Source organism: Gopherus flavomarginatus, chromosome 2 (assembly GCF_025201925.1).
Source record: "Gopherus flavomarginatus isolate rGopFla2 chromosome 2, rGopFla2.mat.asm, whole genome shotgun sequence".
NCBI classification, from domain to species: Eukaryota; Metazoa; Chordata; order Testudines; family Testudinidae; genus Gopherus; species Gopherus flavomarginatus.
Genome location: NC_066618.1, coordinates 122765638 through 122793202, shown reverse-complemented (window position 1 = coordinate 122793202; position 27565 = coordinate 122765638). Strand labels below are relative to the sequence as shown.

The 27565-nt window shown below is 43.8% G+C and overlaps 1 protein-coding gene across 1 annotated transcript in view; it reads left to right on the top strand.

The window, feature by feature from the left end:
- GALNT12 (polypeptide N-acetylgalactosaminyltransferase 12) overlaps nucleotides 1-27565 on the top strand; it is a 101378-nt gene that overhangs the window by 21087 nt on the left and 52726 nt on the right. The window contains exons 2-5 of the mRNA XM_050938217.1: nucleotides 930-1099; nucleotides 10442-10631; nucleotides 15166-15351; nucleotides 18757-18874. Of these exons, the coding sequence (XP_050794174.1) occupies nucleotides 930-1099; nucleotides 10442-10631; nucleotides 15166-15351; nucleotides 18757-18874 (664 nt within the window). The remainder of the gene's footprint in view (nucleotides 1-929; nucleotides 1100-10441; nucleotides 10632-15165; nucleotides 15352-18756; nucleotides 18875-27565) is intronic.

The window sequence follows — 27565 nt, the reverse complement described above, 5'->3', positions numbered from 1 at the left end:
CTGCCCTCTATTTCTATACTGCAAGTAAAAATGCTGAAAAATATACATTCTGTTCCCAGATTTCTTGATCTTGCCCTCTGATCGCAAAGCTGTAAAAACCTTATTGATCATAGTATGTTTGGAATCGTACAACTCTAGTCTTGGGCCTGTTGTTGTAGATCACCCTTGGAATTCTGTGTGAACTTTTTAATCAAGAGATACTAATATTTTGGTGTTTGATGGCCATTTTTCAAAATACTTGACAGGATTGTGAATTTGCTGTCCTTCTGCAAAGCCAATTATGTGTGTACTTTTATACCTTTCTCTCTTCGTAAGGTTTTTAGTATCACATTCCAGCATTTTTATGGTCTCCTTGGAATTAAGGCACTTTGTTGCACAAATTCCATTGTCTTTATCTGTTACTGAATTTTCTTTAGATATGTTTTGGCTTTTTCTGTAGTAGCAATTTTGCTATTGAGCACTTCCACTTTGTTCTCTAGTTTTTCAAATTTAGCTTCCAGGACAGAAGTTAAGTTATCAGTAATTTAGGCACAAAATAATAGCAAATCTTAGTTGTTGCAATATCCTCACTGGGTGTGTCTTCCTGTGGTGAGCCGGAGGCCACAGCGTTTTCCCCATTGTAAAATTCTTTAATTTGAAGTCATTTTCTGATGGGACACATATTGCATCTAAATGAGCCAGAGACATCTTCCCTTGTCTTTTTAGATGATTGGATATTTTTGAAATATAAATGTAAACTGAAGAAGTTAGAGTCCCCCTGAATAATAGCTACCTCACTAAGCACATTGCATGACTTTCCTCATTGTTCCTTTATATCTTGCTAAAAAAAAAATTAGTAAGCACTGTATGCAGTCTTCATTTGAAAACTATTTTCTGAAAATTTATAGATAATTTCACACTTTTACTAATTTGGGTCCCTTTATTTACAGGTGCAAAGAGAAGAAATACGATTATCATAACCTTCCAAAAACCTCAGTTGTAATAGCTTTTTATAATGAGGCTTGGTCAACACTTTTGCGAACAGTACATAGTGTTCTTGAGACATCCCCAGATATTCTGCTGGAAGAAGTTATCCTGGTGGATGATTATAGTGACAAGGGTAGGTATTTCATTGTATAAATAACAGTACTTTTGTCAGACAGACAAGGTGGGTGAAGTAAAAGTCTGCAGGAGTAGAAGGTATACTGATAGGGTAACAGCTCACTAACATTTTGTAATTGTTATATTTAGCCATGCTGTAGCTTGAAATCGCTTTTACTTTGCCATGCTGGTGGGACTGTCAAATTCAGTGTCTTGTTCAGCAAGTGGAGAGGAGGAACAGTGTAATGGTTATAGTGCTAACGTGAGACTTTAGAAATTGGAATTTAATTCCCTGGTCAGCTGCAGTCTTCCTATGTGACTGTGGGCAAGTCCCTCTAATCTCTGTAGGCCTCAGTTCCCCATCGGTACCTCACAAAGTTATGAGGATAAAGACATTGAAGATTGTGAGGCACTCACATGTTACAGTAGTGGGGACCCATGTAAGATAGCAGCTAGAAATATGTGTCGTAAAAATATTAGGTGTAGTTTTGTCTGCCACTCATAATGTAAGATCATTATACTCTGGCTATTTGCAAATATTGTTATATGAAAGAAATGGCTTACTGGTGGGGATATATTTTTTTTTTTTTTTTTAAATTGCTACTTATTTTGTAAGAGCTTTCAGGATTTTGAGAGATACTGCTAAGATATATATAATGCATGTTTACAGTTCTTTCACTCTCAAATATCACTTTGAATATATGTGGAAGAATTGGGTATATTTTTCATATTCCTATGTAATATTTTATTAAAAGTAAGGGTTATATTTGTAGAGTACAAGGAAGATAGAGGGTGGCAGTACTATTGTCCAAAGTCCACATGAAGGGGGAAGTATAGAAAATTCTGAAAAATTAATTATCAAGAATATTGTGGTACTAACATAACTTGATCAAAATTCTTACTTTCCCCTTTTTTAAACCTTTACTTGATTTCCCTGCACTGTAAATTGATATGGCTTACAATGAAGGATTGTAGCATGGATGCAAAATTTTATACACAAATGAGTGATAAATTTAAGCTATTGGTCCTTTCAGTTTCTACAAAGTTCTGCTCTTTTCTGCCACAACTTATTTCTGAATATTTTTGTATTATACTAGCACATCTCGATTCAGAAGTGTTACTAAATGAATTTTTTAAATTGTGATGTACTTAATAAAAAAAGTATGTCACAGTCTATGTATCTTAAAACAACTTTTAAAAAACTACTTAAAATGTATATATTTCGAAATATACATTTTATGTTTCAATACATACAATATAGTAAGCTATTGTCCACAACTTATATTAAACATACTAGTATTTATTTTTAAATGTATAATTAAAATATGTAAGTATCATAAGTGACCACATTAATGCAACATAAAGATTGGAAAATATAAATATGTACTTCAGGGAATGGTTCCCTGCATGATCAGTCATTGCACAGCTCCTAATCATAGGTGCTGGCACTGGGGGTGCTGGCTTGAAGTGGTTTCCATTATATGCATGGTTTACTGTTTGGTTCAATGGCTCTTAGCACCCCAATATAAAAATTGTTCCAGAACCCCTGCTCCTAACTGCTGAACTGACTGTGACGGTCCATTCTCATGGAGCAGTTGAGCATACTGCATCCCAGGGATGCAGAGCCTGAGCAGAACTTCTCCTGCAGTTGATCCTCCTAGCTGTCATGTTGCCAGGCAGTAAAAGTGAGAGCTAGGAGACTCTTTTCTGGAGTCTCAGCCCTGGTCTACACTACGACTTTAGGTCGAATTTAGCAGCGTTAGATCGATTTAACCGTGCACTCGTCCACACGTCGAAGCCATTTTTGTCGACTTAAAGGGCTCTTAAAATGGATTTCTGTACTCCTCCCCAACAAGGGGATTAATGCTGAAATCGACATTGCCAGGTTGAATTTGGGGTAGTGCAGATGCAATTCGACGGTATTGGTCTCCGGGAGCTATCCCAGAGTGCTCCATTGTGACCGCTCTGGACAGCACTTTGAACTCAGATGCACTAGCCAGGTACATAGGAAAAGCCCCGGGAACCTCTGAATTTCATTTCCTGTTTGGCCAGCGTGGCGAACTCAGCAGCACAGGTGACCATGCAGTCCCCCCAGAATGTTTCTACGCTCCCCCTATCATCTCCATCCCTGAGGTTATCGCAGATGAGAAGGCGAAAAAAATGCACTCTTGATTACATGTTTTCCAAGCTCATGCAGTCCTCCCGCATTGATAGGGCACAGTGTAATGCATGGAGGCATTCAATGGCAGAGGCCAGGAAAGAATTGCTGTGTTTGCTTAACGACAAAAGTATCATGCCTCACTAGCGATCCTGCCTGAGCCAGGTCATTGTGTCACATGCACTCCGTGCTGTGTCAGCCTTGGACAGGGGCATGACCACTTTGTGAGCAGGAAGGCCATAGATATAGACATTGCATTAGGTAGCTTCTGTAGCTACAGAAAACATTCCTGTGCATTCGGCAAAGTCTCTGTTAAAAAAAGAGAAGCCCCGTAGTGTAGTGGTTATCATATTCACCTAACACACAAAAGCCCCTTAGTGTAGTGGTGATCATGTTCACCTAACACCCGAAACGTCCCCAGTTCAAAACCTGGTGGAAACAGGTTACTGTTCCTTTTTCTGACTCCCCTTGTGCAGTTTTAGTCTTAGAAGAGACCATGCTGTGAAATTTTACTTTTAATTATATCAATTATGAGTTTAATAATAGGGACACTCTCTCTAAGTTATAGTCCCGGGTTCCTTACCGTTTCAGCTTCTCTGATAAATGAAACATTTTTGTTAGAGGCGCGGGAAAATGTTCATGAAGCCTTTTATGGGGACTAAATGCTATCTAGGACTCTGAAATAATCTTAATCTTATAATCATAGAGTGCAATCCTTCGTTCTGGATTTGTCATTCCACAAGTTGAACTGCTTCTTACTAATGTCCCCCAGGCTTCATGAGCCATGGGAGCAAGGGGCAGACTGGGTAGGTGCAACAGTGCGGTGCTGCTGGCCGGGTGAGCAGCCTGAGGCAGAAGCCTCCAGCTCGCATGATATTCCAGGCAGGACTGAATCTCCATGAGACAAAACTTAAAGAAGAGAATGACTCCCATTTGGTGCTCTAAGAGGAAGATAGCCATGTCTGTTCAGGCACCCCTGATCGACCTCACCGAGATCTGCCAGCTGAATGGAGCTGAGCTGGACCCCGGCTGGCAAGAGCCGGCGGACGGATCCCCAAACTGCTGCCAGTCTGGGGCTCCATCTGCTGGTCCTGCTCAGCCCACTGCCAGTCTGGGGTTCCAATCATCCAGGCAGGCAGCGGGCTGAGCGGGTCCAGTGGACGGGACCTCGGGGGAAAAAAGGCACAAAATGATTGTCTACCATTTCTTTCACAGAGGGAGGGAGGGAGGGGTCATGACGACATGTACTCAAAACCACCCGCGACAAAGTTTTTGCCTCATCAGGCACTGGGAGCTTAACCCAGAATTCCAATGGGCAGCAGAGACTGCGGGAACTGTGGGATGGCTACCCACAGTGCACCGCTCTGTAAATCAATGCTAGCAGGGCCGGCTTTAGGAAGTGCGGGGCCCAATTCGAACATTTTAGGCAGGGCCCTGGCAGGGATGACTAAAAAAAAAAAAATGTAAAAAAAAAAGCCTTTTATTTCTTCCATGTATTATTTACTTTCCATAACTACATAAATAATACAATTATATATTATGTACATTGCATCATATATGCTGTTGATTGCTTATTAATGACCACCATTTCACATGTGTGGGTCCCTGCCACTCTCTGCGGATGTGCACATGTGTGGGTCCCAGCTGCTCCCTGCCCCCCTCATTGAAGCAGGTGTGCAGGGTTACTGCCCTGGGAACTGCAGGGCAGCAGTGGACATGAGGCTGGTTGGAGGCAGGGCAGGGGCTGACTGGAGGTAGGGTCTAGCTGCAGGCAGGGAAAGGGGTGCAGGGCTGGCTGGAGACAGGGGGTGTGGGGTGGGCTGGCTTCAGGCGGGGCCGCAGAGGAATGCAGCAGGGGTTGAGAGGGCTGGAGATAGAGGAGTGCGGAACTGGCTGGATTCAGGCAGGAGGGTGCAGCAGGGATTGGCTGGAGAGAGGGCAGGGGATGCGGGGCTGGGTGTGGGCAGGGCGGGCAGGGTGTGCAGGGCGGGTGTGGGCAGGGCTGTGAGGGGGGCTGGCTGGCTTTGAGCAGGGCCACAGAGGTGTGTGGCATGGGTTGCCTGGAGACAGGGGCAGGGGGTTTGGCAGAGGCTGGCTGTGGGCACGGGATGCAGAGCTGGCTGCAGGCGGGGGGGCAGGGCTGGTGCATGCAGGGCTGGGGGTGCAGCAGAGGCAGCTGGAGCCCCTGCCCTTTACATAGCCTCCAAGGCTCCCGCTATCCCAGGGCTCTGGGAGTTATTTAAAGGGCCTGGGGCTCCCCTGCTTCTACCGCCCCAGACCTTTTAAATAGCCAGGGAGCCCTGGAGAATACATGGGGGCAGGGGGGAGGCTCCAGTGGCTATTTAAAGGACAGGGTGGCAGAGGCAGCTGGAGCCCCGGCCCTTTAAATAGCCCCCATAGCCCCCCACTATCCTAGGGCTTTGGGGGCTATTTAAAGGGCCCAGAGCTCCAGCCGGGAGAGCAGGGCTGCAGGGTAGGGCTTGTGCTCCGGCCGGGGCTCCGGCCGGGAGAGCGGGGCGGCTTGCCGCACTCCGGCCGGGACTCCGGCCGGGAGAGCGGGGCGGCTTGCCGTGCTCCGGCCGGGGCTCTGGCCGGGGCCGCAGGGCTTGCCCCGCTCCAGCCGGGAGAGCGGGGTTGCGGGGCAGCTTACCGCGCTCCGGCTGGGGCTCTGGCCGGGAGAGCGCATTTGCCAGGCGGCTTGCCCCGCTCCGCCCGGGGCTCCAACTGGGGCCGTGGGGTGGCTTGCCACGCTCTGGCCGGGGATCCAGCAGGGGCTGCAGGGCGGCTTGCCCCGCTCCAGCCGGGGCTCCAGCCGGGAGAGCGAGGCGGCGGGGCTTGCCCCGCTCTGGTCGGGGCTCCAGCCGGGAGAGCAGGGTTGCGGGGTGGCTTGCAGTGCTCCGACCGGGGCTCTGGCCAGGAGATCAGGGTTGCGGGGCGGCTTGCCCCGCTCTGGCCGGGGCGGCGGGGCTTGCCGCGCTCTGGCTGGGGCTCCAGCTGGGAGAGCGGGGTTGCGGGGCGGCTTGCCGCGCTTTGGCCGGGGCTCCAGCCGGGGCCGCAGGGCGGCTTGCCGCGCTCTGGCCGGGGCTCCATCCGGGACCTCGGGGCGGCTTGCCCCGCTCCGGCCGGGGCTCCAGCTGGGAGAGCCGGGCTGTGGGGCAGCCGCGCTCCCACCGGCATTTTGGTCAGGGGAGTGGGGCCATGGAAGACCCTGGAGCAGACCGCAGCCGGGGTAAGTAAAAAAAAATTTAAAAGGCGCTTAAGGTGCGGGGCTCTCTTAGGCGCGGGGCCCAATTCCGGGGAATCGGCTGAGTCGGCCTAAAGCCGGCCCTGGATGCTAGCCACGGTAGTGAGGACGTACTCCGCCGACTTAATGCGCTTAGTATGGACATGGGCAGTAGGCTGTATAAAATTGAATTCTAAAAAATCGACTTCCATAAAATTGACCTAATTTCGTAGTGTAGACATACCCTCAGTGGTCTCCTCCAGCAGCTAGGCAATGTGGAAGAGGAGGAGAAAGAAGCTAACTGATTCAAATGTAAAGGAGAGGCAAAGAAAGGGACAGACAGGAGCTGTGTGAGAGGGACAGGACATGGCAACAGGAGCAGAGGGGGAAAGGGACAGGGGCAGAGGGGTAGAGATTTAAAATTAAGCCTATCTCACTGTTGGAGCAAAATGATTAAATCAATACAAACCTAATATTCTTTTTTTGGGATAAAAAACCTAATATTCTTTTTTTAGGATATCTTTCACAGAGAAATTGGTCTGCTTTTCAGCCCCTTCCTAAACTTTCACCAAAACATTTACAGACAGAAGACAGATTACTGAAATATTGTACTATTATTCATGTAAATGGGGTGATATCTGCTATTGTACTTTTTTTTAAAAAGAAAAACATATCTCCAAATCCATTCACTTCCAGATTGCATTTTCAGCAGCTGAATTTACTTAAGGAACTGCTAAGAGTGTGTACAGGAATTATGCCCTTTTTGTCTGGTTTTGCAAAATGCCTGTTCTGATTTTTGTTCGTCATCTTTCTGAAAAACCCAGAAAGTCCACTTTGAACATGTATGGAACAGTAAGCCATTTGCTGGTTATCATAGGCACCGACTTCCATTCTGCCCAGAGGGTGCTTGACCCCCATTCCTGCACTGCCCTCGCCCCACCCTCATTCCACCCCTTCCCCAAAGTCCCTGCCCCACCCTGCCTTTTCCCACCCCAGCCCCGCCCCTTTTCCATCTCCTTACCCCAAGTCCTTGTCCCTGCCTCACCTCTTCTCCGCCTCCTTCCCTGAGCGTGCTGCGTCCCTGCTCCTCCCCCTCCCTCCCTCCCGGAAAATCCGAAGCACTGCCAAACAGCTATTAGATGGCTGGGGGCATGGGAAGAGCTTGGAGGGAGGGAGAGGAGCGAGGCCGCAGCACACTCAGGGCAGGGAGAAGGAGGCGAGGAGTCGGGAGCTTGGCTACAATTTTTTCCCATGGGTGCTCCAGTCACAGAGCACCCACGGAGTCGGCGCCTGTGCTCATTATTGTGCCCTGATGGCACGCAGTACCTAGTCAGGCATATTGCACACAAACATTGGAATAAAAGTGTAATGGCATTTTTACAGTTTCAACTGATAATCTTGATATTGCAGTGGATTGCATCTTTCAACTCATTCCAAATGAACATTAGGGAGGGAGCCTGGATTTTTATGCATATTAGTCTGCCTGAAATGATTTTCAGCCTTTCGATCAAGTCCTCCCGACACAACCCCATGAACAATTGGAGAACTCCACTGTACACCACATGAATTTCGTTTTTGCAGTTCAAAAACCTGCTATCAGAAGCAAGTCACTCAGAGTGCTCAGGCATAGGCTGTGAGTTGTATGGGCCTGTGGTGCTCGTGCTCCACCAATATTCAGGAACATGGGTCCGGCTCCACAAGTGTTCGGGCTTGATATTTGCAGAGCCATCCCATCCATAGGATAGACTGGGGCAACCGCCCTGGGCGCCGCGCTTTGGGGACCCTGTGGTTCAGGGGGCCGTAGGGTCCAGGGCAGCCTGGTGGGTTAACGGGGGGCCTGGTGCCGGCAGCAGAGAGTGACCTGGTCCCAGCCCGCTCAGCCCCACTGCTTCTCGCCTCTGCCCCACCCCCACTCCACCCCTTCCCCTTAGCCCCTGCCCCACCCCCACTCTATGCCTTCACCCTAGCCCCTGCCCCGCCTCTTCCCATCCCTGCTTAGGCTGGGGCTGGGTTGCTCGCTGCTGTCTGAAGCATGGGGCTCCCCAGAGCATGGGGCTCGGGGTGGTTGCCCTGGTCCATCCTATGGATGGGATGGCTCTGCTTGAACCCGTTCTGGGCACCACCAAAAATTATACAAACCTGGTGCCCATGTGCTCGGAATCACCCTGGATAATTCTGAGTGTGTTTTCCACGTTGAGTTCTGGTATATGGCAGCTTTAGTGTTGTATACAGAGCTCCTCTTTTACACTGCAAAAACAGCAGCCCCAGGGCACCTTTAGTTTACACCTGAGGGTTATAGTTGTAAGGACATTTCCAACCCTCAGCATTGCAGAGTGAAGATTTTTTTGGGAAATACCTCCTTTTTTTCTAAGATAATATCCTTTCTTGCCTCTCCAAATAAATGATTTCTCCTTGCTCGTGTGATGCTACTTGTCTCAGAATTCTCTTATCATAAACTTTTAGTGCAAATGAGATGTACATTCTCTGAGCATTTCTTTACAATAGTGCCTGGAAGTCCCCCAAAGTACTGGGGCCCTGTTGTGCTAGGCATGATGCATACTCCATACAAAGACGTAGTCCTTGACCTGAAGAACTCAGTCTTGCCTGGAGTAGATATGTTAGGTACTTTTTTTAAATAAGCAGTCTTCAGAGCAGAACCATACTTGAAAAGAGTGTATTTTTCAAAAAATATTTTATACCAACTACAGACATACATCCTTCAATTGGAAATACAGGGTCAGGATTTTTGGTCCTGTCAAAGTCCCCTTTGCTCCATGGGAGTAGTGCAATCAGCTCCCTCAAACTTGCAACTGAGCCTTTCCCCACACATAGAGAAACCTTTGACTGGTGTAAAAACTGGTACAGCTGCTTTAACACAAGATGGAATGATTTTATATAATAATTTAAATCTTTTGTTGGTTTTGTTTGGGTTGTCGGTTTTAAATAATTGATTTAGATCAAGTTGAGGCTTTGTAAAAACCAAAAATATTGAAAATTAAGGCCCTCACTCTCCAAACCTTTCAATAGGTACTCATGTGAGTATTCCCCCTTGATTTCAGTGGGACAGCTTGTCCTTAAGTTAAGCAGGTGCATAACTTTGCAGCATCAGGATCTAAATTGTATTTTTATTAAAAAACTTTACTATTAATCGCACAAAATCTTTGTCACTTCAAAACAAAATTGTTTCAAAGTTAATAAAGAAAAGCTGTTTAAACTTTCAATACATGAACAAAGTTATTGTGAATTTTTTTGTACAAACAGGCCAAAATGCTCAAAATAGGATTAGGCTCCTAACGTGGTATTTTCAAAAGCACTGTATGATTTAAGAGTACACATCCTATTGACTTCAGACTGCAAACCCTAATGGAGGAGAACAGCATGGGCAAAGCTTTTCAGTTTTCTTAACTGGTGGAAGTTCAATATATTTGAAGGTGCTGGTTGCAAATATAATATGGGCTATTTGTTTGTCAATTTTGTATTTGAGTTTGTGGTGTTCTCACAATAAGAATGTTACAGAATTGGGCCTATATCTTTTTTTTTATCGCATAAATGACCATTTTCAGTGTGAAACTTCTTAGTAAAAAAAAAATTGTAAAATTGGAAATGTTCCTAACGATTAGAAAACTAATTTAAAGAAACAAGTATAAATCATCCACTTCAGCCATTAAAGGCTTTAAGAAAGGAAAAAAGCTAAGAACAAGCAACATGTAAATAAAAGTCTGACTTTAAATTTTAAAAATTGATTTAAATAAAATCTATTTTTAACAAGATAAACATGATTTTTGTCCACCCTGGTTTTACATCGTCTGTTCCCTTGGCCTGTCCAGGTATTAGGGACATGCCAAGATTGGGAGAAGGGCTACAGGCTAGATCACACAACACTTATCAGTGTATTACAACAGTGCTTTAAATACTATTTTTTTTAATAACCTGCTATGTACAATAATTTTACAGTGATCTGTTCAACTTCTTTGTAATAGACCATTTAAAGAAACCTTTGGAAAACTATGTGGCTGGTTTACGCAAGGTACGTCTTATTCGTGCAAATAAAAGAGAAGGACTGGTTCGAGCTCGACTTCTGGGAGCTTCTCTTGCGAAAGGCGATGTTTTGACATTTCTTGATTGCCACTGTGAGTGTCATGAAGGGTGGCTTGAACCACTATTGGAAAGGTAAAGTTATACAAATTGTGCATTTTTTTTTATTATAAACTTGAGAAAAAAGAGTCCTCTGTTAAATTTGCTGTTTTTGTAGAGGTAATGAAAATATCGTCATTAACTAGTAATTACCACAATGTGATTTCTGAGAGAATGCAAGTATTTGCTATTTGAAGTGCAACAGAATGGTAAATATTCATTTTATTTAACAGCAAATTTTGTTTCTCTATAGAACAGATTAATAGCCTAGTGGAATTAGAGGTTCGAAGATCCAATTTCCTTCTTCCTAAAGGAATGAAGAATTGTTGCCAGGAACAGGGGACAGTGTTTTATATGGAGCCCTGAACTTTTCACCTAATTTGGTGTTTGTGATTAGAACTGGGTAATGTTTTTTGGCCACAGCTTTTTTCACTGAAAAATGCATATTCGGGCTGACCAAACATATTGCAAATTTCTGTCAATTTTGGCAACTTATTTCTGTTGGGGATGGGGGAGGGGATAAAATTCAGAAATGTCAAAATGGTGAGTTTCAACATTTCCACCGTGAATGGCGAATCGTGGCCACTGGAAGCTTTGGGTGACTGTGCAAATGTTAACAAACTGACGGCCCGCCAATGGATTAGCCTGACAGGCTGCAGGTTGCCCACCACTGCTATAGACCAAGGGTTAGGGCACTCACCTAGGAAGGACAGACTGGGCTCAAGTCCCTGCTCCAGATCAGGAAATCAAACCTGGGTCTCCCACATCCCAGGTGAGTGCCCTAACCACTAGGCTATAAAGTATAAGGGGAAGCATCACCACTGTGACGTCTCCTCCTCCATTTTGTGAATGCCACTGGCATTGAAGTTGCCTTGTAAATCTAACCCTTTGCTATGAAAAGATAAGGCTGTAAGTGTCCAACCTGAAACCATTTTTTCCCCCAATTGTTTGGCCTGCCAGTGAACCAAAAAATCATTTATTCGCACAGCTCTGTTGGTGACCACATTGTCAGCCTGGTAAGGGACCAAGGAACAGTTCTAGAGATATTCAGTTCTAGACAGAGGTTCACTATTTCAGTGCAAGATACACATAAGCAAGTTGGAAAGAAGAGCAAATAAGAACTTGCCTTCCAAGTTTTCTTTCCATATTCATATGGAATAAAGAGGGCTGGGTCAGGCACTATGCAAAAGAGTTTTCAATGGGAAAGAATTAAGATTGTGTGTACACACACTATAATTTGAGTCTTGTATACTCAGCAATGCTTTGATTTACAGCTGTCATTTGACACATATGCCATCTCCATCACAGAATGATGCAGAATCCAAGCCTTCATTTAACAGAACAAATCACGAAATACCCCATCTACATTACATTGAAACATTTGTAGTACTATTTCAGCCTCATCCATATATTACACATCTACTAAATACACTTGTATATTTTTCCTAGTTTGAATGGAGCCATAGATATTCCCACAGCAGAGTTTAGCTTCTCTCAGGCTCTGTAAACAATGCCATATCTTTTTTCTTCTTTCTGCTCTCAAAGCCACATTCAGACCCCTTCTAATGCCAGAGCTACACTTGCAAATATTTACAATGCCTACAACAGACTATGAAGATTGTGTTGCAGATAGGAGACTATATTCAATCCTTCCCAAAGGCACCAGCTCTTGCTGAGGCTAACGGACACGATCCAAACCCATTTAAAGTCAATAGAAAGACTCCCATTGAGTATAATGGACTTTGAAGAAGAGGCCAAAAAGTACAACTTTACAAAAAACACAAGTGAGATTTCCAAAACTGCCTTGCCCTAACGGGTTTAGGAGCATGCATCACATTGACTTTCAATGGAAACATGCTCCTAACTTCCTTAGGTATGTTTGACAGCTTCCCCCAAACTCAGATTTTTTTTTAATTGACCTGTTACAAACAACCTGTCTGATTTGTTTCCCCTAAATTTTAACCTCTGGGACAGGACCATGTATGGTAAATTCCAGACATATTAGATTAATTGTACCAGATTAAATGGAAAACAGCAGGGAAAAGTGATTAAAATAATCAGGATTTTAATATCAAGTGATTGAAGAAACAACCTTACGTATGAAGAGGCAGTCTGTAAGTAGTTTAGGTAAGCCAGAAGATGGCAGTCTTAGGAAGGACTTTGGATGAATAGTCTGATTTTCTTTACTGAAAATGTAGTGAATTGCCTTCCATACAACTCTATACAAATCAGCCTAATCAGGTGATCTCAGAATCTGGATCCCTTTTGTTGAGGATGGAACATAAGTTAACTGTTTCTTACTTTTGTACTGAATATATTTTGGGTGATCTGGTTCAGTCTTAGTTTGCAGAAAAAGCAGATTTTTTTTGTGCTTGTTTATCTGCTTTCTTTTGTAATTATACCTGTGTGGCAATTACTTTTTTTTTTTTTTAATATACAGCAAAATATTTCTATGATTGGATGGAAAAATGTCCAGTGCTTCTTCAAGTTATGTCTGGATCCCACTGTAAGTGCACATGCACCTCATCATGTACATGAAAATAGAGCTGTTTTGAATAGCAGTGTCCATCAGGGCTGTGTATGCATCCTCATACTCCCATATGAGCATGTGCCCATATAAAGGGCTGGGTGGCTTCATCCCTCCCCTGTTCTGCCTGCTAGTTCTTCACTCAGGCTAAACTTCAAAACTTTCTAAAGTTTTTGAAGCCACTTCTGATTACTGTATTTGACCACCGTGAACTGATGCAACCCATTAAGACTCAAGTCTATTATTCAGACTCTGCCTCCCATACACACATCTTTGTACAGGGCTCCTTCTCGTGGCAGACTCAAAACCTGCGGGCTTCCAACCCTGTGTATCCAGCAATGGACTAATCCCTCTGAAGGATGGGCACAGTAGGTGTTTCTCTTTGCCTGAGGGAATTGCACATTCAGAGAAGATGCTTGGGCCTGGTCTACACTACGCTGTTAAACCGATTTTAACAGCGTTAAATCGATTTAACGCTGCACCCGTCCACACTACACTGCTCTTTATATCGATTTAAAGGGCTCTTTAAATCGATTTCTGTACTCCTACAAAACGAGAGGAGTAACGCTAAAATCGATATTACTATATCGGATTAGGGTTGGTGTGGACGCAAATCGACGTTATTGGCCTCATTATTTTACAGTAGCTACCCACAGTGCACCGCTCCAGAAATCAACGCTAGCCTCGGACCATGGACGCACACCACCAAATTAATGTGCCTAGTGTGGACGCGCACAATCGACTTTATAATATCTGTTTTATAAAATCAGTTTAAGCTAATTCGAATTTATCCTGTAGTGTAGACGTAGCCTTGGTGTGCTTGTCTTCCTCTGCTAGAATGCGTAAGTCACAAAACACAAGGCTTAATTGCCATCTGCTGGAACAGTCCATGAAGGTCTCCTCAGACCCTAAGGAAACGAGATCTGGAATCCTGCTGGTGAATGAGCCAGCATGATCCAGCACTACACTGAGCAAGCAGGTGATGCCTAAGACTAGCATGGAGAAGATGGTGCTGAGGAAAGATACAGCAGGTCTCAGCAGCAGCTGAAGTCAGGTACTGAGAGGGCCACTTCAAACATGGAGGCAGAAGCTCAAGAAGGAGTGCAGTGTCCTACCATAAGGACAAACACTGCTAAGTCTCCAGAGAGGAATCCACCACGCCATGCAGGGTGTCAAGGCCTGGGGAGAAGCAGCAACCTACAATGCAGCAACTCCTTCAGCACCAACCCCAGCTCCAGTGATGCAACCCTTAGCTTTGATCCTGGCCCGAGGAAATGGGACACATCGAAAGACCAAACTGTCTCATCTCAGAGAATAAAAATCTGCTATAATGGTCAGGCTCTCTCACTGAACGTCAAGGCACTCTCGGTGTTAGTCGCTGGAGCCCAGGACAGAAGTTAAGGAGTGAGCCCCCACCCTGCCTCCTTTACCTGCTCACACATTGGATTTCTGCAACATTTCTGAAGCCCAAGCCCTGCTGCATGGGGCCGCCTGTGATGTGTGGCCCTGGGCAATTGTCCTGCTTGCTATACCCCTAATGCCAGCCCTTTGTGCCAGTTTCTGAGATGTGCAAGGCAGCTAAGTGAAGCAACCCACTAACTTTTCTTAGACATTCTGTGCTTGACATGTCAGCCAGGTTGGATGCCAAATTCAGGAGAGCAGTGCTTCAGTCACTTGTTGACAGATACAGCTGAAATGCCTCACTTCCACAGTTCAGGGAGGGTACAACTTGTCTGTCATCTACAGAGGGATTGTCCACACTAGGAGACATGGGGCCCAAGTGCAGCCCTGATGGACCTGGTTAGCAAAAAAACTCTGGTCTTGTGTGCATGAGGTACACGTGCACCTACAGCGGGATCCACACTCACTAAAATATCTCAAAGAAGCACACCTACTGTAAGTAACTGTTCGTTACTTGTATCCCAATATATGTAAAATGGGGGTAAAAACTTTTGTATCAATAAACTCTTTCTTTAGTCCTGCCATTTCTAGTTTCTGCTAGTGTCAACAAAAATATTTTTTTTCTTTCTTAAAATAATTTAGAATTGGGGAAGATGAGTCAGCAGTTGTGTGTCCTGTGATCGATGTGATTGAATGGAATACATTTGAGTACTTGGGAAATGCTGGGGAACCACAGATTGGTGGGTTTGACTGGAGACTCGTTTTCACTTGGCATGTTATCCCAGAGAGGGAGCAAAAACGAAGACAGTCCAAAACTGATGTAATCAGGTGACTATTATTTTGCTGTATCTTCATTTTAAATGTCAAATTTTATAAAATTTACAAATTTTAACTTGAGCTGAAGAGCAATCAAAGAATTTGTATAACTGAGCACTTAGCATTCAGCACTGAAACTGAAAATACAGAGTTCTTTAAAAAAAGTTCTTTCTTTTTTTTAATGTAGTTCCAGTCATCATGCTTTTGGCAAAATTTTGCTTTTAAAAAAGAAATCTACATTACTTTTGCTATGTAAATTGTCATGAATGCATTTACTCAGGAAGCCTTTCTTGCCATATAAAAGAGGTTTACTGCTAAATCTAATGGAATAACAGTAGAACACTGGGAAAAGATAAGGAAAGGAGACTTGGAGAGAATAGCAAGTGGTGATTTATGCACACAAATAAGAAGCTTGGCAAATAGGCAAGAGGCAATAGTTAATAATAAGGTTTGATAGTACTGAAACAGGCAACCCTACTCTCATATTAGTAGCTTAGTTGTCCTATTAAAAGAGCGGGCAAAATCCATTCATCAAGAGTAAGTAGGAATTTTTCCTGGGTGAGTGTTATCAGTTTGTTCAAAATCTCAGCTTTTGATGATATTTAAAAAAAAAAAAATCTGAAGAGTGTAAACCAATGTCGTGATGTCTTTTTCTATGTTTTCAGAGGCAGAGCTCTGGTGGATACAGAGCAGGAGGGTGCATGCTGCTTAAGGCACTGGTGTATTATGGCCTGACAAGTAGTCTTGGTCCTTGGGCTAGTAGGTTTTGTACACATTTTTTAAGCCTTGCCTATAAACAGTGGTGGGTTTACTCAGAGTAGCTACAACTCAGCATGAGTGAGGGTGGCAGAATCAGGGCCTACAGGCTAATGAGTGCAACCTATCATTAGTGAGTCCTTACTCCATCAAGTGGTCTCATTTAAGTAAATGGGACATACTCACATAGGTATGCATAAGGGTTGTATTATTGGGTCCTGAATGAGAAGCAAACATGGAAGAATACTGTCCTTAGGAGGAGACTGCAAAAGCAGTGAGGAGTAATGACACTGTGTATGAAATGTATTACAGGCAACAGAAGACATAAGAGGAAGAGGTTATGATGATCTGTTAAGTAAAGCTGAGGAGTGTTGGCAGAAATAAATGATTAATTGTATGTGGTTTGCATAGAGCGCCAAACATGGAGCTACTGGAGAAGGCTTTTCTTCAGGAAAACTACGTCACCTCATATGGAGAGATCAGGCTGTATCTACAGGTTCTCCCTTTATTCTCAAGCTAAATTGGACCAGATCCTCAGCTAATGTAAACTAGTGTAGCTCCGCTAACTTTAGTTAGCTGCACTGTTTTACAGCAGCTGAGGATCTGGCTTTAGAAGTCTGTGTGGAAGTTTTAGGGATAGCTCAGTGGTGTGAGCATTGGTCTGCTAAACCCAGGGTTATGAGTTCAATCCTTGAGGGGGCCATTTAAGGATATGGGGCAAAAATCGGTCTGGGGATTGGTCCTACTTTGAGCAGGGGGTTGGACTAGATGACCTTCTGAGGTCCCTTCCAACCCTGATATTCTATGATGACTTTAAACAAACATCCCACACAACAAACAGATCCTCAATTTAAGGTCATGATGCATTTTTTGGAAGAGGTAAGGTTTGCCCAGTGTAATTGTACTAAATGTCCACTGTTCCCTGCAGTTGTATAACATCCTATGTGTTGCTGGGTGGCTTCTGCCCTCCACCTTGGAGGCTACTCCAGTTCAGCAGTGGATAGTGTGCTCCAGGAACAACGCAGCTTTTCAGTATTTTTATCCTTATCATTTAATCAGTGGCCCCTGCCTTTATTTTCAACCTATCCTCCAAAGCCTTCATCTGCAGTGTGGGGCACGGGTCACCTGCTGGAAGATTCTCTGCACCCTGAAGTCTTTAAACCATGATTTGAGGACTTCAGTGGCTCAGACACAGGTTTAATATAGGAGTGGGTGGGTGAGATTCTGTGGCCTGCGTTGTGCAGGTCAGACTAGATGATCATAATGGTCCCTTCTGACCTTAAAGTCTATGATTCTGTGAAATACAGAATTATTCATTTCTTCCTAGGCTTTTTAGGGATGTTGTCACCAGAATATCTGAGTGCCTCACAAACATTAATGAATTTATCTCCTCTGAGAGATAAGAGAGCATTATTTTTTAAAGATGGGGAAACTAAGACAGTAGTGCAGGACTTCTCAACATATTTTGGTTCACAATCCCAAAAAATAGTTTAAACATACATATTCCACAGCTCACCAAGTCACAAGATCCTTTGGCCACAAAAGTTTGTAGGATTATTTTTTATCATAGTAAAAAACGGGTAGTTTTGGGGTGCTGAATAGGAAATGTTTGGGCTTGTGGGGCTACTGCTAAGAGATAATACAAGGTTCTGGGGATTATGGATCTTGGCTATGGGAATATAGTTACCTGAGGGAGCAATAGTGTTGGGTGGGGGAACTGGCTTCTGTGTGGGGAGGAACAAGTGCTGGAGTGAGGCAGGAGAGCTGGCTGCTGGTGGAGGTTCTTCTGTCTTCTCTGCCTCACCTTGCTCCACTGGAACAGCATGCAGCTACAGGGCAGAGAACATGCTGCTTAAACAGGTTGTCTGTTAGACCTCATTTTGACTTACTAATGTGAATTGATCACTAAGCTAAAAATTTATTAGTAGCCTAGGTGTGGTGATCACAACCTAATTACATTTGTGATGTGCAAGAAGAATATAGTCCTGACAGCAATATATGCTTTAAAAGGGCCAACTCTTCCCACAGTTGAAAATAATTTATAGACAAAGTCATATACGTTCAATTCTATGTAGTCAGCATTGCCCCACTGGAAACAACAGATTTGGATTTCCCTGGCAGACGTCTTGACTCAGAATCTGTCAAAATGGTTATTTATGTCACTTTTTGGCCTCTCCAATTACATTGGTTAGGCAATGTCAACAAATTAAAAACAAACAAACAAAAAAAAACAGTTGGGGACATATACTTTCAAGGGTTATACCCACTTTAGGGGCTTAATCCATTGAAGTCTGAGAGTTTTGTCATTGACTTCAGTGGGAGCAAGATTAAGCCCCTATTTTGTTGAAAGCAAGAGGCATGTATTTTCATTCATTACAAAGCAACTGAGTCCTGTGGTGACACTAAAATATACCTTGGTTTATCTTAATATTATGTTTACTTCCCCAGAATTTTTTTCGCAAGTCCATTCTTAATGCATTTAAGAAACACTTTTTTGCCATACAATTTTTTTATTAGCAAATAAAGCTTAAGTATTATATCACTAGGATACTTATCTGATGTGTATTGTTACTTTGTAACTAGAGAACAATTAAGAAAATAGTAGATGTGTGTGTAGATTCCTCCCCACACCCAATTCAGAATTATTTTTCTCTTGCACAGGTCTCCAACTATGGCTGGTGGATTGTTTGCTGTCAGCAAGAAATATTTTGACTATCTTGGCTCCTATGACACAGGAATGGAAGTATGGGGAGGAGAAAACCTTGAATTCTCATTTAGGGTAAGTGACACAATCAGCAATTTTGTTGGAGGATAAAAACTGGCTTTATCTTACATTTGCCTCTTTACATCTTCTGCACAGAGAGGGAGGTTTAACATAGAGTGTGTAAAAGTGACAGTGTTTGCACAGAGATTTCCAAGAGTTTGTTTCTATCATTCTCATGTTCCAGAAATTATACTTACCCCACAGTGGTCATTTTGGAAGCAAAATGTGCAGAAATGTACTTTTATTCAGAATTTCAGCATGAAATTTTGAGAAGTGGGCTGATGGCCGTCTTTGAAATTTGCCTTTAGTGGATTGTGAAGTAAGGAGAGAGGATGGGAGGAAAGAGAAGTTTATAGCTATACAGTAGCTCCTCACTTAAGGTTGTAGTTATGTTCCTGAGAAGTGCAACTTTAAGTGAAACAATGTTAAATGAATCCAATTGTCCCATAAGATTTAATGTAAATGCAGGGAGTTAGGTTCCAAGGAAATATTTTGGGGCAGACAGAAGGCATTATACTGTCTACTGTACTGCACTGTGGTTGGGAAGTTCCCTTGGCTTACCCCACCCAGGCATAGCCCGCTGCAGGCAAGGACGCTAGGAAGCATCTTTGCAGCAGCAGCAGCTTCATTTAACGTTGTCCCACTTAACATTGTTTCAATGTTACGTCCCTGCTCAATTAGGGAACATGCTCGTTTAAAGTTGTGCAATGCTCCCTTATAACGTCGTTTGGCTGCCTCCTTGTCAGATTCTGTGGAAGAGCAGCGACTTTACAAGAGAGTATTGCACAAGTTCCGCTTCTCCACCTCCTCCCCCTCCCTCCCAGTGCTTCTGTTTGGCGGCTCTTAGGACTTTATGGGAGGGAGGGGCAGGAGCAGGGAAGCGCTGCATCTCCACTCCTCCTCCTCCCTCCCAAAAAGTTCTAAGCACCGCCAAGCAGAAGCGCTGGGGAGGAGGCAGAGAAGCAAACTTGTGCAATGCTCTCTTGTAAAGTCATTGTTCTTCCACAGAATCTGACAAGGAGGCAGCCAGGTGACGTTATGAGGGAGCATTGCACTACTTTAAACGACCATGTTCCCTAATTGAGCAGGGACGTAACACTGAAACAACATTAAGTGGGACAACGTTAAATGAGTTACAGTATTGACCCATACCTAGAACTTCTATAGTGGTTGGAGGGAGAGTGGGAGGAGAGAAAGATACAGCAGCTACTGATAGAGCAGAGGCCAGACTGTGCTCCTTCAAGGCTTTACACAGTTTGACTTTAGGAATAGCTTGGGGGCATCAACAGCAAACCCCTTGCGAAGTTGGTGAAAAGGGATGGTCTACATCCCTCCACAGCAATAAGTTGGGATCACTGACAAGAGGGCTCACTTAAAGAGCCCCCACAAAGCATTGTACTATGCAACAGGATGATGGTTGTGCAGTTCAGAGGGAGAACTGCCATGCATTGACATCGTAGCAGCTTATGGGTGAGTGGGTCTGGCTAGTTTCTCCAGGGATAGCACTCGGAGAACAATCAAGGTAGATGGTTATGCTAGAGTGGGAAGGGTTCTTGGCACAGAAGGAGGGAGGAGATACAGGCCAACACATTTTGATGGCAAAAGGGCTTCCTGTCCTCTACTTTTTTGGTGATTACTGGTACTGCTGCAGTTTTCCAGGTGAGCACAGGCTGCTCATGCTTTACCCTGTGTGGTCCTCCTCTTGCTAGAGGTGCAATGTTAAGTTGTAGCTCAACTTAAGGTAGCCTTATCAGCTTGTGTGAGCTTCAGAACAGGGTACTTGGGAGTTTATTGTTTTTGCTCATCACCAGAAAAGACTTTTGACAATATTGATATCTCTGTGGTAAATCATTCTTTTTTGTTGCATAGCTTGTCTCAGAATTGATTACTCATGGGTTAATGCCCTCCACCTGTGGAATCTGGAGATGGTCCATTATTGTTGCTGGAGCCTCCAGGACTAAGTTCCACCCTTCAATTTAGGCCACCAGGTATTCTGCTTCTGGCGGTGGAACAAGTTCATGGTTCAGTTTGTCCTGTTTTGTTTTAAAGCCTTTTTATTTTTATTCATTTTTGTGCAGTAGTGACCTACAATCTTTCTCTTCGGTTTCCTCCTCCTCCGGATTAGGTTTCAACCACCTTGTCACTGCAGCGCCCTCCTGCCAGCCTCTTCTGTCCCCACTCAGGCATGGCTGAGCTGTCCTGCAAACACATAGCTTACATCTAATGTGAGGCAGCACTTACAGGCTCTGCAGCAAATGAAATATGCCCTGCCTGTTCCCAGAGCCAGGGACTCAAAGAGTCTGACTGGCATGTCGGGTCCCTGCCCTGCCCTGTGAAGTCATGACCTCAAAGCACAAAAGCCCACTTGGGGTTTCTGAGCTTTGGGAAGAGAACCTAAGGACAAGGAGAAAGCTATCTGGCCAGCTTAGTGGGCAAGTCCTACAAAAGAGCTGGGCTGGAGGCAGAAAAACCCTGAAAGGATCCAGATACTGAAGAAGATCCTCTGTTCCTTGGGGAAAGTAGCAGGGCTCCTACCCAGCTCCCCTTCCTCCCACTACAAATTTGAGGAGTTTCATTATACTTAGGATAAGTGCTGCAAAACCTGGAGATTCCCAAAAGGCAAAAGCAAGTGGGGTGATAATCAGGGGTTTAACCCCCTCTCCTTTACCTTCTTCTACTGAGAGTGTGTTTACTGGGGCTTTTCTCTTACACAGATGCCATCTCGCAAGGCTCTGTACCATGCTCACCACCCCCCATCCCTTGCTGCATGTTTTTGGGACCGGCTCTGTTCAATATCTTCATCAACGATTTAGATGTTGGCATAGAAAGTACGCTTATTAAGTTTGCGGACGATACCAAACTGGGAGGGATTGCAACTGCTTTGGAGGACAGGGTCAAAATTCAAAATGATCTGGACAAATTGGAGAAACGGTCTGAGGTAAACAGGACGAAGTTCAATAAAGATAAATGCAAAGTGCTCCACCTAGGAAGGAACAATCAGTTTCACACATACAGAATGGGAAGAGACTGTCTAGGAAGGAGTATGGCAGAAAGAGATCTAGGGGTCATAGTGGACCACAAGCTTAATATGAGTCAACAGTGTGATACTGTTGCAAAAAAAGCAAACGTGATTCTGGGATGCATTAACAGGTGTGTTGTAAACAAGACACAAGAAGTCATTCTACCACTCTACTCTGCGCTGGTTAGGCCTCAGCTGGAGTATTGTGTCCAGTTCTGGGCACCGCATTTCAAGAAAGATGTGGAGAAATTGGAGAGGGTCCAGAGAAGAGCAACGAGAATGATTAAAGGTCTTGAGAACATGACCTATGAAGGAAGGCTGAAGGAATTGGGTTTGTTTAGTTTGGAAAAGAGAAGACTGAGAGGGGACATGATAGCAGTTTTCAGGTATCTAAAAGGGTGTCATCAGGAGGAGGGAGAAAACTTGTTCACCTTAGCCTCCAATGATAGATCAAGAAGCAATGGGCTTAAACTGCAGCAAGGGAGATTTAGGTTGGACATTAGGAAAAAGTTCCTAACTGTCAGGATAGTTAAACACTGGAATAGATTGCCTAGGGAAGTTGTGGAATCTCGATCTCTGGAGATATTTAAGAGTAGGTTAGATAAATGTCTATTAGGGATGGTCTAGACAGTATTTGGTCCTGCCATGAGGGCAGGGGACTGGACTCGATGACCTCTCGAGGTCCCTTCCAGTCCTAGAGTCTGAGTCTGAGTCTGGGCATGTGAAGAAGACTGTCCCTCCTGTGCAACCTTGCCTCAGGAATTGTGCCTGGCTGGCTCCCAGCCCAGGGACCCTTGCTCTGCCAGGGACGGGGCTAAGAGTCAAGCAGCAGTGGAATAGGATTTGTGCCTTGTGATCATCAGCCAGCCCTCGTTCTGCCAGGGACAGGGGCCTCCCTTTCTCCACCTCTTCCCTGCTCCAAGGCTGGCTCCACACACAGGCCTTCGGAGCACTAGGCAGTCTATGCCCAGACCAGAGGCACTTGCCAATTTCACTCCCCGCAAAGCTGCACCTTCATGGGATTACAGGGAGGTAAGTGAGAATTCCCTTCTCATGATCAGATGATCCTGACTGACTGAAGAAAGCCCTGAGTGATACTAGGTTGCTCCTACAGCACTTGCCAGGGTGCTAGCCACCCTGGGGAAGTAGGTAGACAGTCTTTCAGCTCCCATGGACTTTTTTACAACTGAGGTATGTGTACCAATACCCTCCTCTGTTATGTTGTTTCCAGGCCTGAGTGAACATTGTACTACCTTCACCCTGTAAACAGTCAGGAGAAGAAATACCACATGTGCATCACAAAAAATAAAAAAACACCTGCTGGAATTTTCCAGGACAGTACAGCAGTGTCTTGCAAGTAACTCATTAATATTAATAAAACGTCTTCCCTTTCAAGCTTTAGTAGATAAGTGGTTTACCATTGATGCCTCCTTTGAGGGCATCATAAGATCCAAATGGGGACATCTGATTTAAACCAAATGTTAAACCAGGAATAGGCAGCCTATGGCATGTGTGCCGAAGGTGGCATGTGAGGTGATTTTTAGTGGCACTCACACTGCCTGGGTCCTGGCCACCACTCTGGGGGGCTCTGCATTTTAATTTAATTTTAAATGAAACTTCTTAAACATTTTAAAAACCTTATTTACTTTACATACAACAATAATTTAGTTATATATTATAGACTTATAGAAAGAGACCTAAAAACTTTAAAATGTATTATTGGCACATGAAACCTTAAATTAGAGTGAATAAATGAAGACTCAGCACATCACTTCTGAAAGGTTGCCGACCTCTGTGTTAAACTAATGCATTTGTATATAAACAAAGAAATTTCATACATTTTGGAAGTCTAAAGGTGCAGCAGTAGCTGTACCAGTGAAAGACATAATCACACCACCTGAAGGAGACTTTCTTCCAAAAGACCTCATAGACGTCAGTAGAGATGGCACACAGCACAGCAATTTCGAAGTCTCAGCAATAGCCTTTCAAACCAAAGGTTTTTCATGTATTTAGAAAGGAAAGCCTACTGTGCAGCAAATAAGTGGCTCATTGTCTAAAGGAGTGATCTTTGCTTGGATTGGGACATCTTGGGTTCTGTCTTGGTCAAGATATGATTTGTGACAAGCAATGGTTCTAACTTGGCATTGCAAGGAAGCCATGTTATATCTACAAATAGCCATTGTTCATCCTAAATGGATATCTTGTGCAAATTTGCAGGTGAAGATCTATTGGGGGGGGAAATCAGAGAAACTAGTAGCTGAGCTTGAAAAGAGGCCTCAGCCCTCACTGTCAAAGCCAGCATAGCAATCTGTTCTTGGATACCGCTGTTGTTAGTAGCCAACAAGGGATTGTTACCCTCGCAGAGAGGAAAATCTGGAGCAGAAACTTACAAAGCAACCTAGAAAAACTGTCTTCCAACCACCAAAATCCTCCTTATGGAAAGACAAAGAGCATTTGTGTACAAGAGTTCACGTTTCATGTACAAGATTCTTCCTTCTGATCCACCCTCATAACCTAGAGCCATAAGTGGCTGGTTGTAATCACAGCAAGGCACAGGTGGCATGTTATGCACCTGTACCCATGCACTGACATGTCAATCAGTACTCTGCCCAGAGAAACAGACCCATTCCGAAATGAACAGCTGCTGGAAAGGATTCATAGCCAGCAGTTCTTCAAAATCTAGAGGAACTTTTCATCACAACGCAGAGAATTGCTCATCCGGAGCTCAAAACAGACATGGCTCTGGCTGTAATTTTACCACAATGATAAAGATATTCAAAGATCCAAAATTTTATTGCAACAAACCTTTCCTGAGGGATCCTTAGTAGCCAATTATCTCCAATTATCTCCTAGTGCCATGCATCAGCTTCAGCCCCTGAGTGGATTTCTCAAAATGCACCTGCAAAAATTATCTCTGAGGAATAGAATCATGCACTTTATGCAATGTAAAATGAAGTGTCATCCTCTGATCACAGCTGAATGCCTCTTTGTGGGAAGGTAAGTTAAGTACATACAACATGCTGAAAGCCAACCCAACTTTCACTCTAGACCTTTGCATGCTCTCTATGGCAGCAAGCATACTTGGAAAACAAATTTCCAAAATCTCATAGTATTCATCCTTTTAGTTTTTCAACACCTCTATCAGAGTGTGTCTTTAAAAACAAAAAGGAGAAAACCCCACAAACATAACCATATGGGATCGGGTTCTGTCCATAACAGTGACTAGTACCAGCTATATGGTGTAAAAAACCATATAATGAGCAATTACACTGGTCTACAATTTTTGAGAAGTCGTCTGCTTCAGAGAGAAAATGTGCTATTTATTATGTATTTTGATGTGCTGAATTCAAATATGACAATTAAAACAACTGGCTACTGTTTCTAAGATATTTCAGTTTTTATATTTTATGTCTATGTATATTGTGTAGATAGTAGAGTTTTAATCATAAATTGTAAACCTAGGTCTTTTCATGTGTTTATGGTTGCTTTACATGATAATATTTCACCTGTCCTGTTTATGTAACACTTTAAAAATCAGCAAAAGGGTTATATAAATAAAATTTATTATGAAACAAAAGGCAAAACACTATTGTGTACATAGTTTAGTCCTATTCAGTATCTACTCGGTGCTTCTTGGCTTGTCTCTTGTATTCATAAAATGGAGCATCTCTTGTCACTGTCCAGCAATAGTCTGCAAGCATTGATGGGCTCCATTTGCCCTGATAGCCTGCCAGGAGATTCCACTGCTGTAGTCTGGAGCTCAACAGCTCTGCCTTACTCTTGGCTAGTTCCAAATCCCTGACAAGGTCATTCAGTTCACCTTGTGTTATGAGGTGTGGTTCAGAGGAGGAGGATGGGAGAAAATGTGGGTCCTGTGACATTGATGGTTCAGGACCAGAAGTTTCATCCTCTTCCTCTTCCTCGTCTGACTCAAGTGAGAATGATTCTGGTGCATCAGGAATCGGCAGTCCTTCTCCGTGGGGTACTGGGTGTATAACTGATGGAATGTTTGGATAATGCACAGTCCACTTTTTCTTCTTTGACACACCTTTCCCAACTGGAGGCACCATGCAGAAGTAACAATTGCTGGTATGATCTGTTGGCTCTCTCCAAATCATTGGCACTGCAAAAGGCATAGATTTCCTGTTCAACCACTGGCGAAGATTTGTTGCACAAGTGTTGCAGCATATGTGTGGGGCCCACCTCTTGTCCTGATCTCCAATTTTGCAGCCAAAAGAAAGGTGATAGGCTTTCTTAACCATAGTGGTTATACTGCGCTTTTGTGATGCAAAAGTCACTTCTCCACAAACATAGCAGAAGTTATCCGCACTGTTCACACAAGTACGAGGCATCTCTGCTCACTTTGGCGAAACAGGAATGTGTCCCTTTGCAAAATCAAACACTGACAAATAAGAGAGCACGACACTGTATGATTTTTAGAGCTGATATAGGGCAATTTGTTCAGCAGAGTGATGTAAGCTTCGTTATGATTGCATCATCCATGACTTCTAGGAATAACATGATACAATTCATATAATATATGATGCAATACCAGCTTCAGATTGCATCATTCATTATTTTGCCTAAAAAGCAAGTACTGTCCAAACCCAGTCATAGATTTATTCATAGAACCAGTCAAAGATGTATTTTAGTCATTTCTGGTTTAAATTGAGATCCCTTCCCTTTATAACTCACTTGTCCTCTGCCATTCCCAAGTCAAGGGTCGTATACACTGACACAATACCATATCTTGAAAACTAGAGCCAATCAACAATTTTAAGCATCATTTTCATTCTTAGTGACCCAGAATTAGTAAAGTTGGACTACATTTATTTCAGAAGCATTTTGGCTGTAGAGCAGTGTTATGGTAGTTGCAGAGGAAGTCTCCAACTTCCTGGTTGAGATTGGCTTATGATTGGGGCATGAGTGTTGATATCCTTTCTGAAACCAGAAAGTATACAAAGGTCAAAGCTTCTCCATGACAATGGAAATAATTCCTGGGTAAAGAAGAATCTGCTACTTTCAAGACAGTTTACGTAAAGGATATGGAAAAGAGGAATAGGGAGAATTGTAGTTCTCCTAGTCCTCCACTGGCCCAGAAGGAACTTTGCACTTGCTAGATAGTCAAGGACTCCACATCGTACCTGCCGAAAACACCAGAGCTCTTGAAGCAGAGATTCCTTCATTCAGACTGTGAACACCTAGAACTAACCACCTGGGTATCAGAAGAGAAGTGTAGTTCAGCATGGATCCTCCATTCTCCCTTGGAAATTCTGGAATAGGCTTCCAAGGCAGGGATATAGAATCCCCATCACTGCAGGCTTTTAAGAACAAGTTGTGCAAACACCTGTCAAGAATGGTCTAAGTTTACATGGTCCTGCCTCAGGGCAGGAGGCTGGACTTGATGAGCTCTTGAGGTCCTTTCAACCTTACATTTCTGTGATTCTGTGAGTAACTTCTGATACAGGTTGGTATCCTGGTTGAGTTCTGTCTGGATATTTCACTCATTGATCTAGTCAAAATAACATTTCTAGTGTGAGGGGAAACAAAGCTCTTTGGGGGCAGCAGCTGCATCTGTGTTTGTTCAATACCCAGCCTAATAGGGCCCTAACCTCTGGTAGCTTATTGTAATACAAATATTATAATAATCCCAAAGCTCTGGTGATCTTAGCTATACTAGAGTTGTT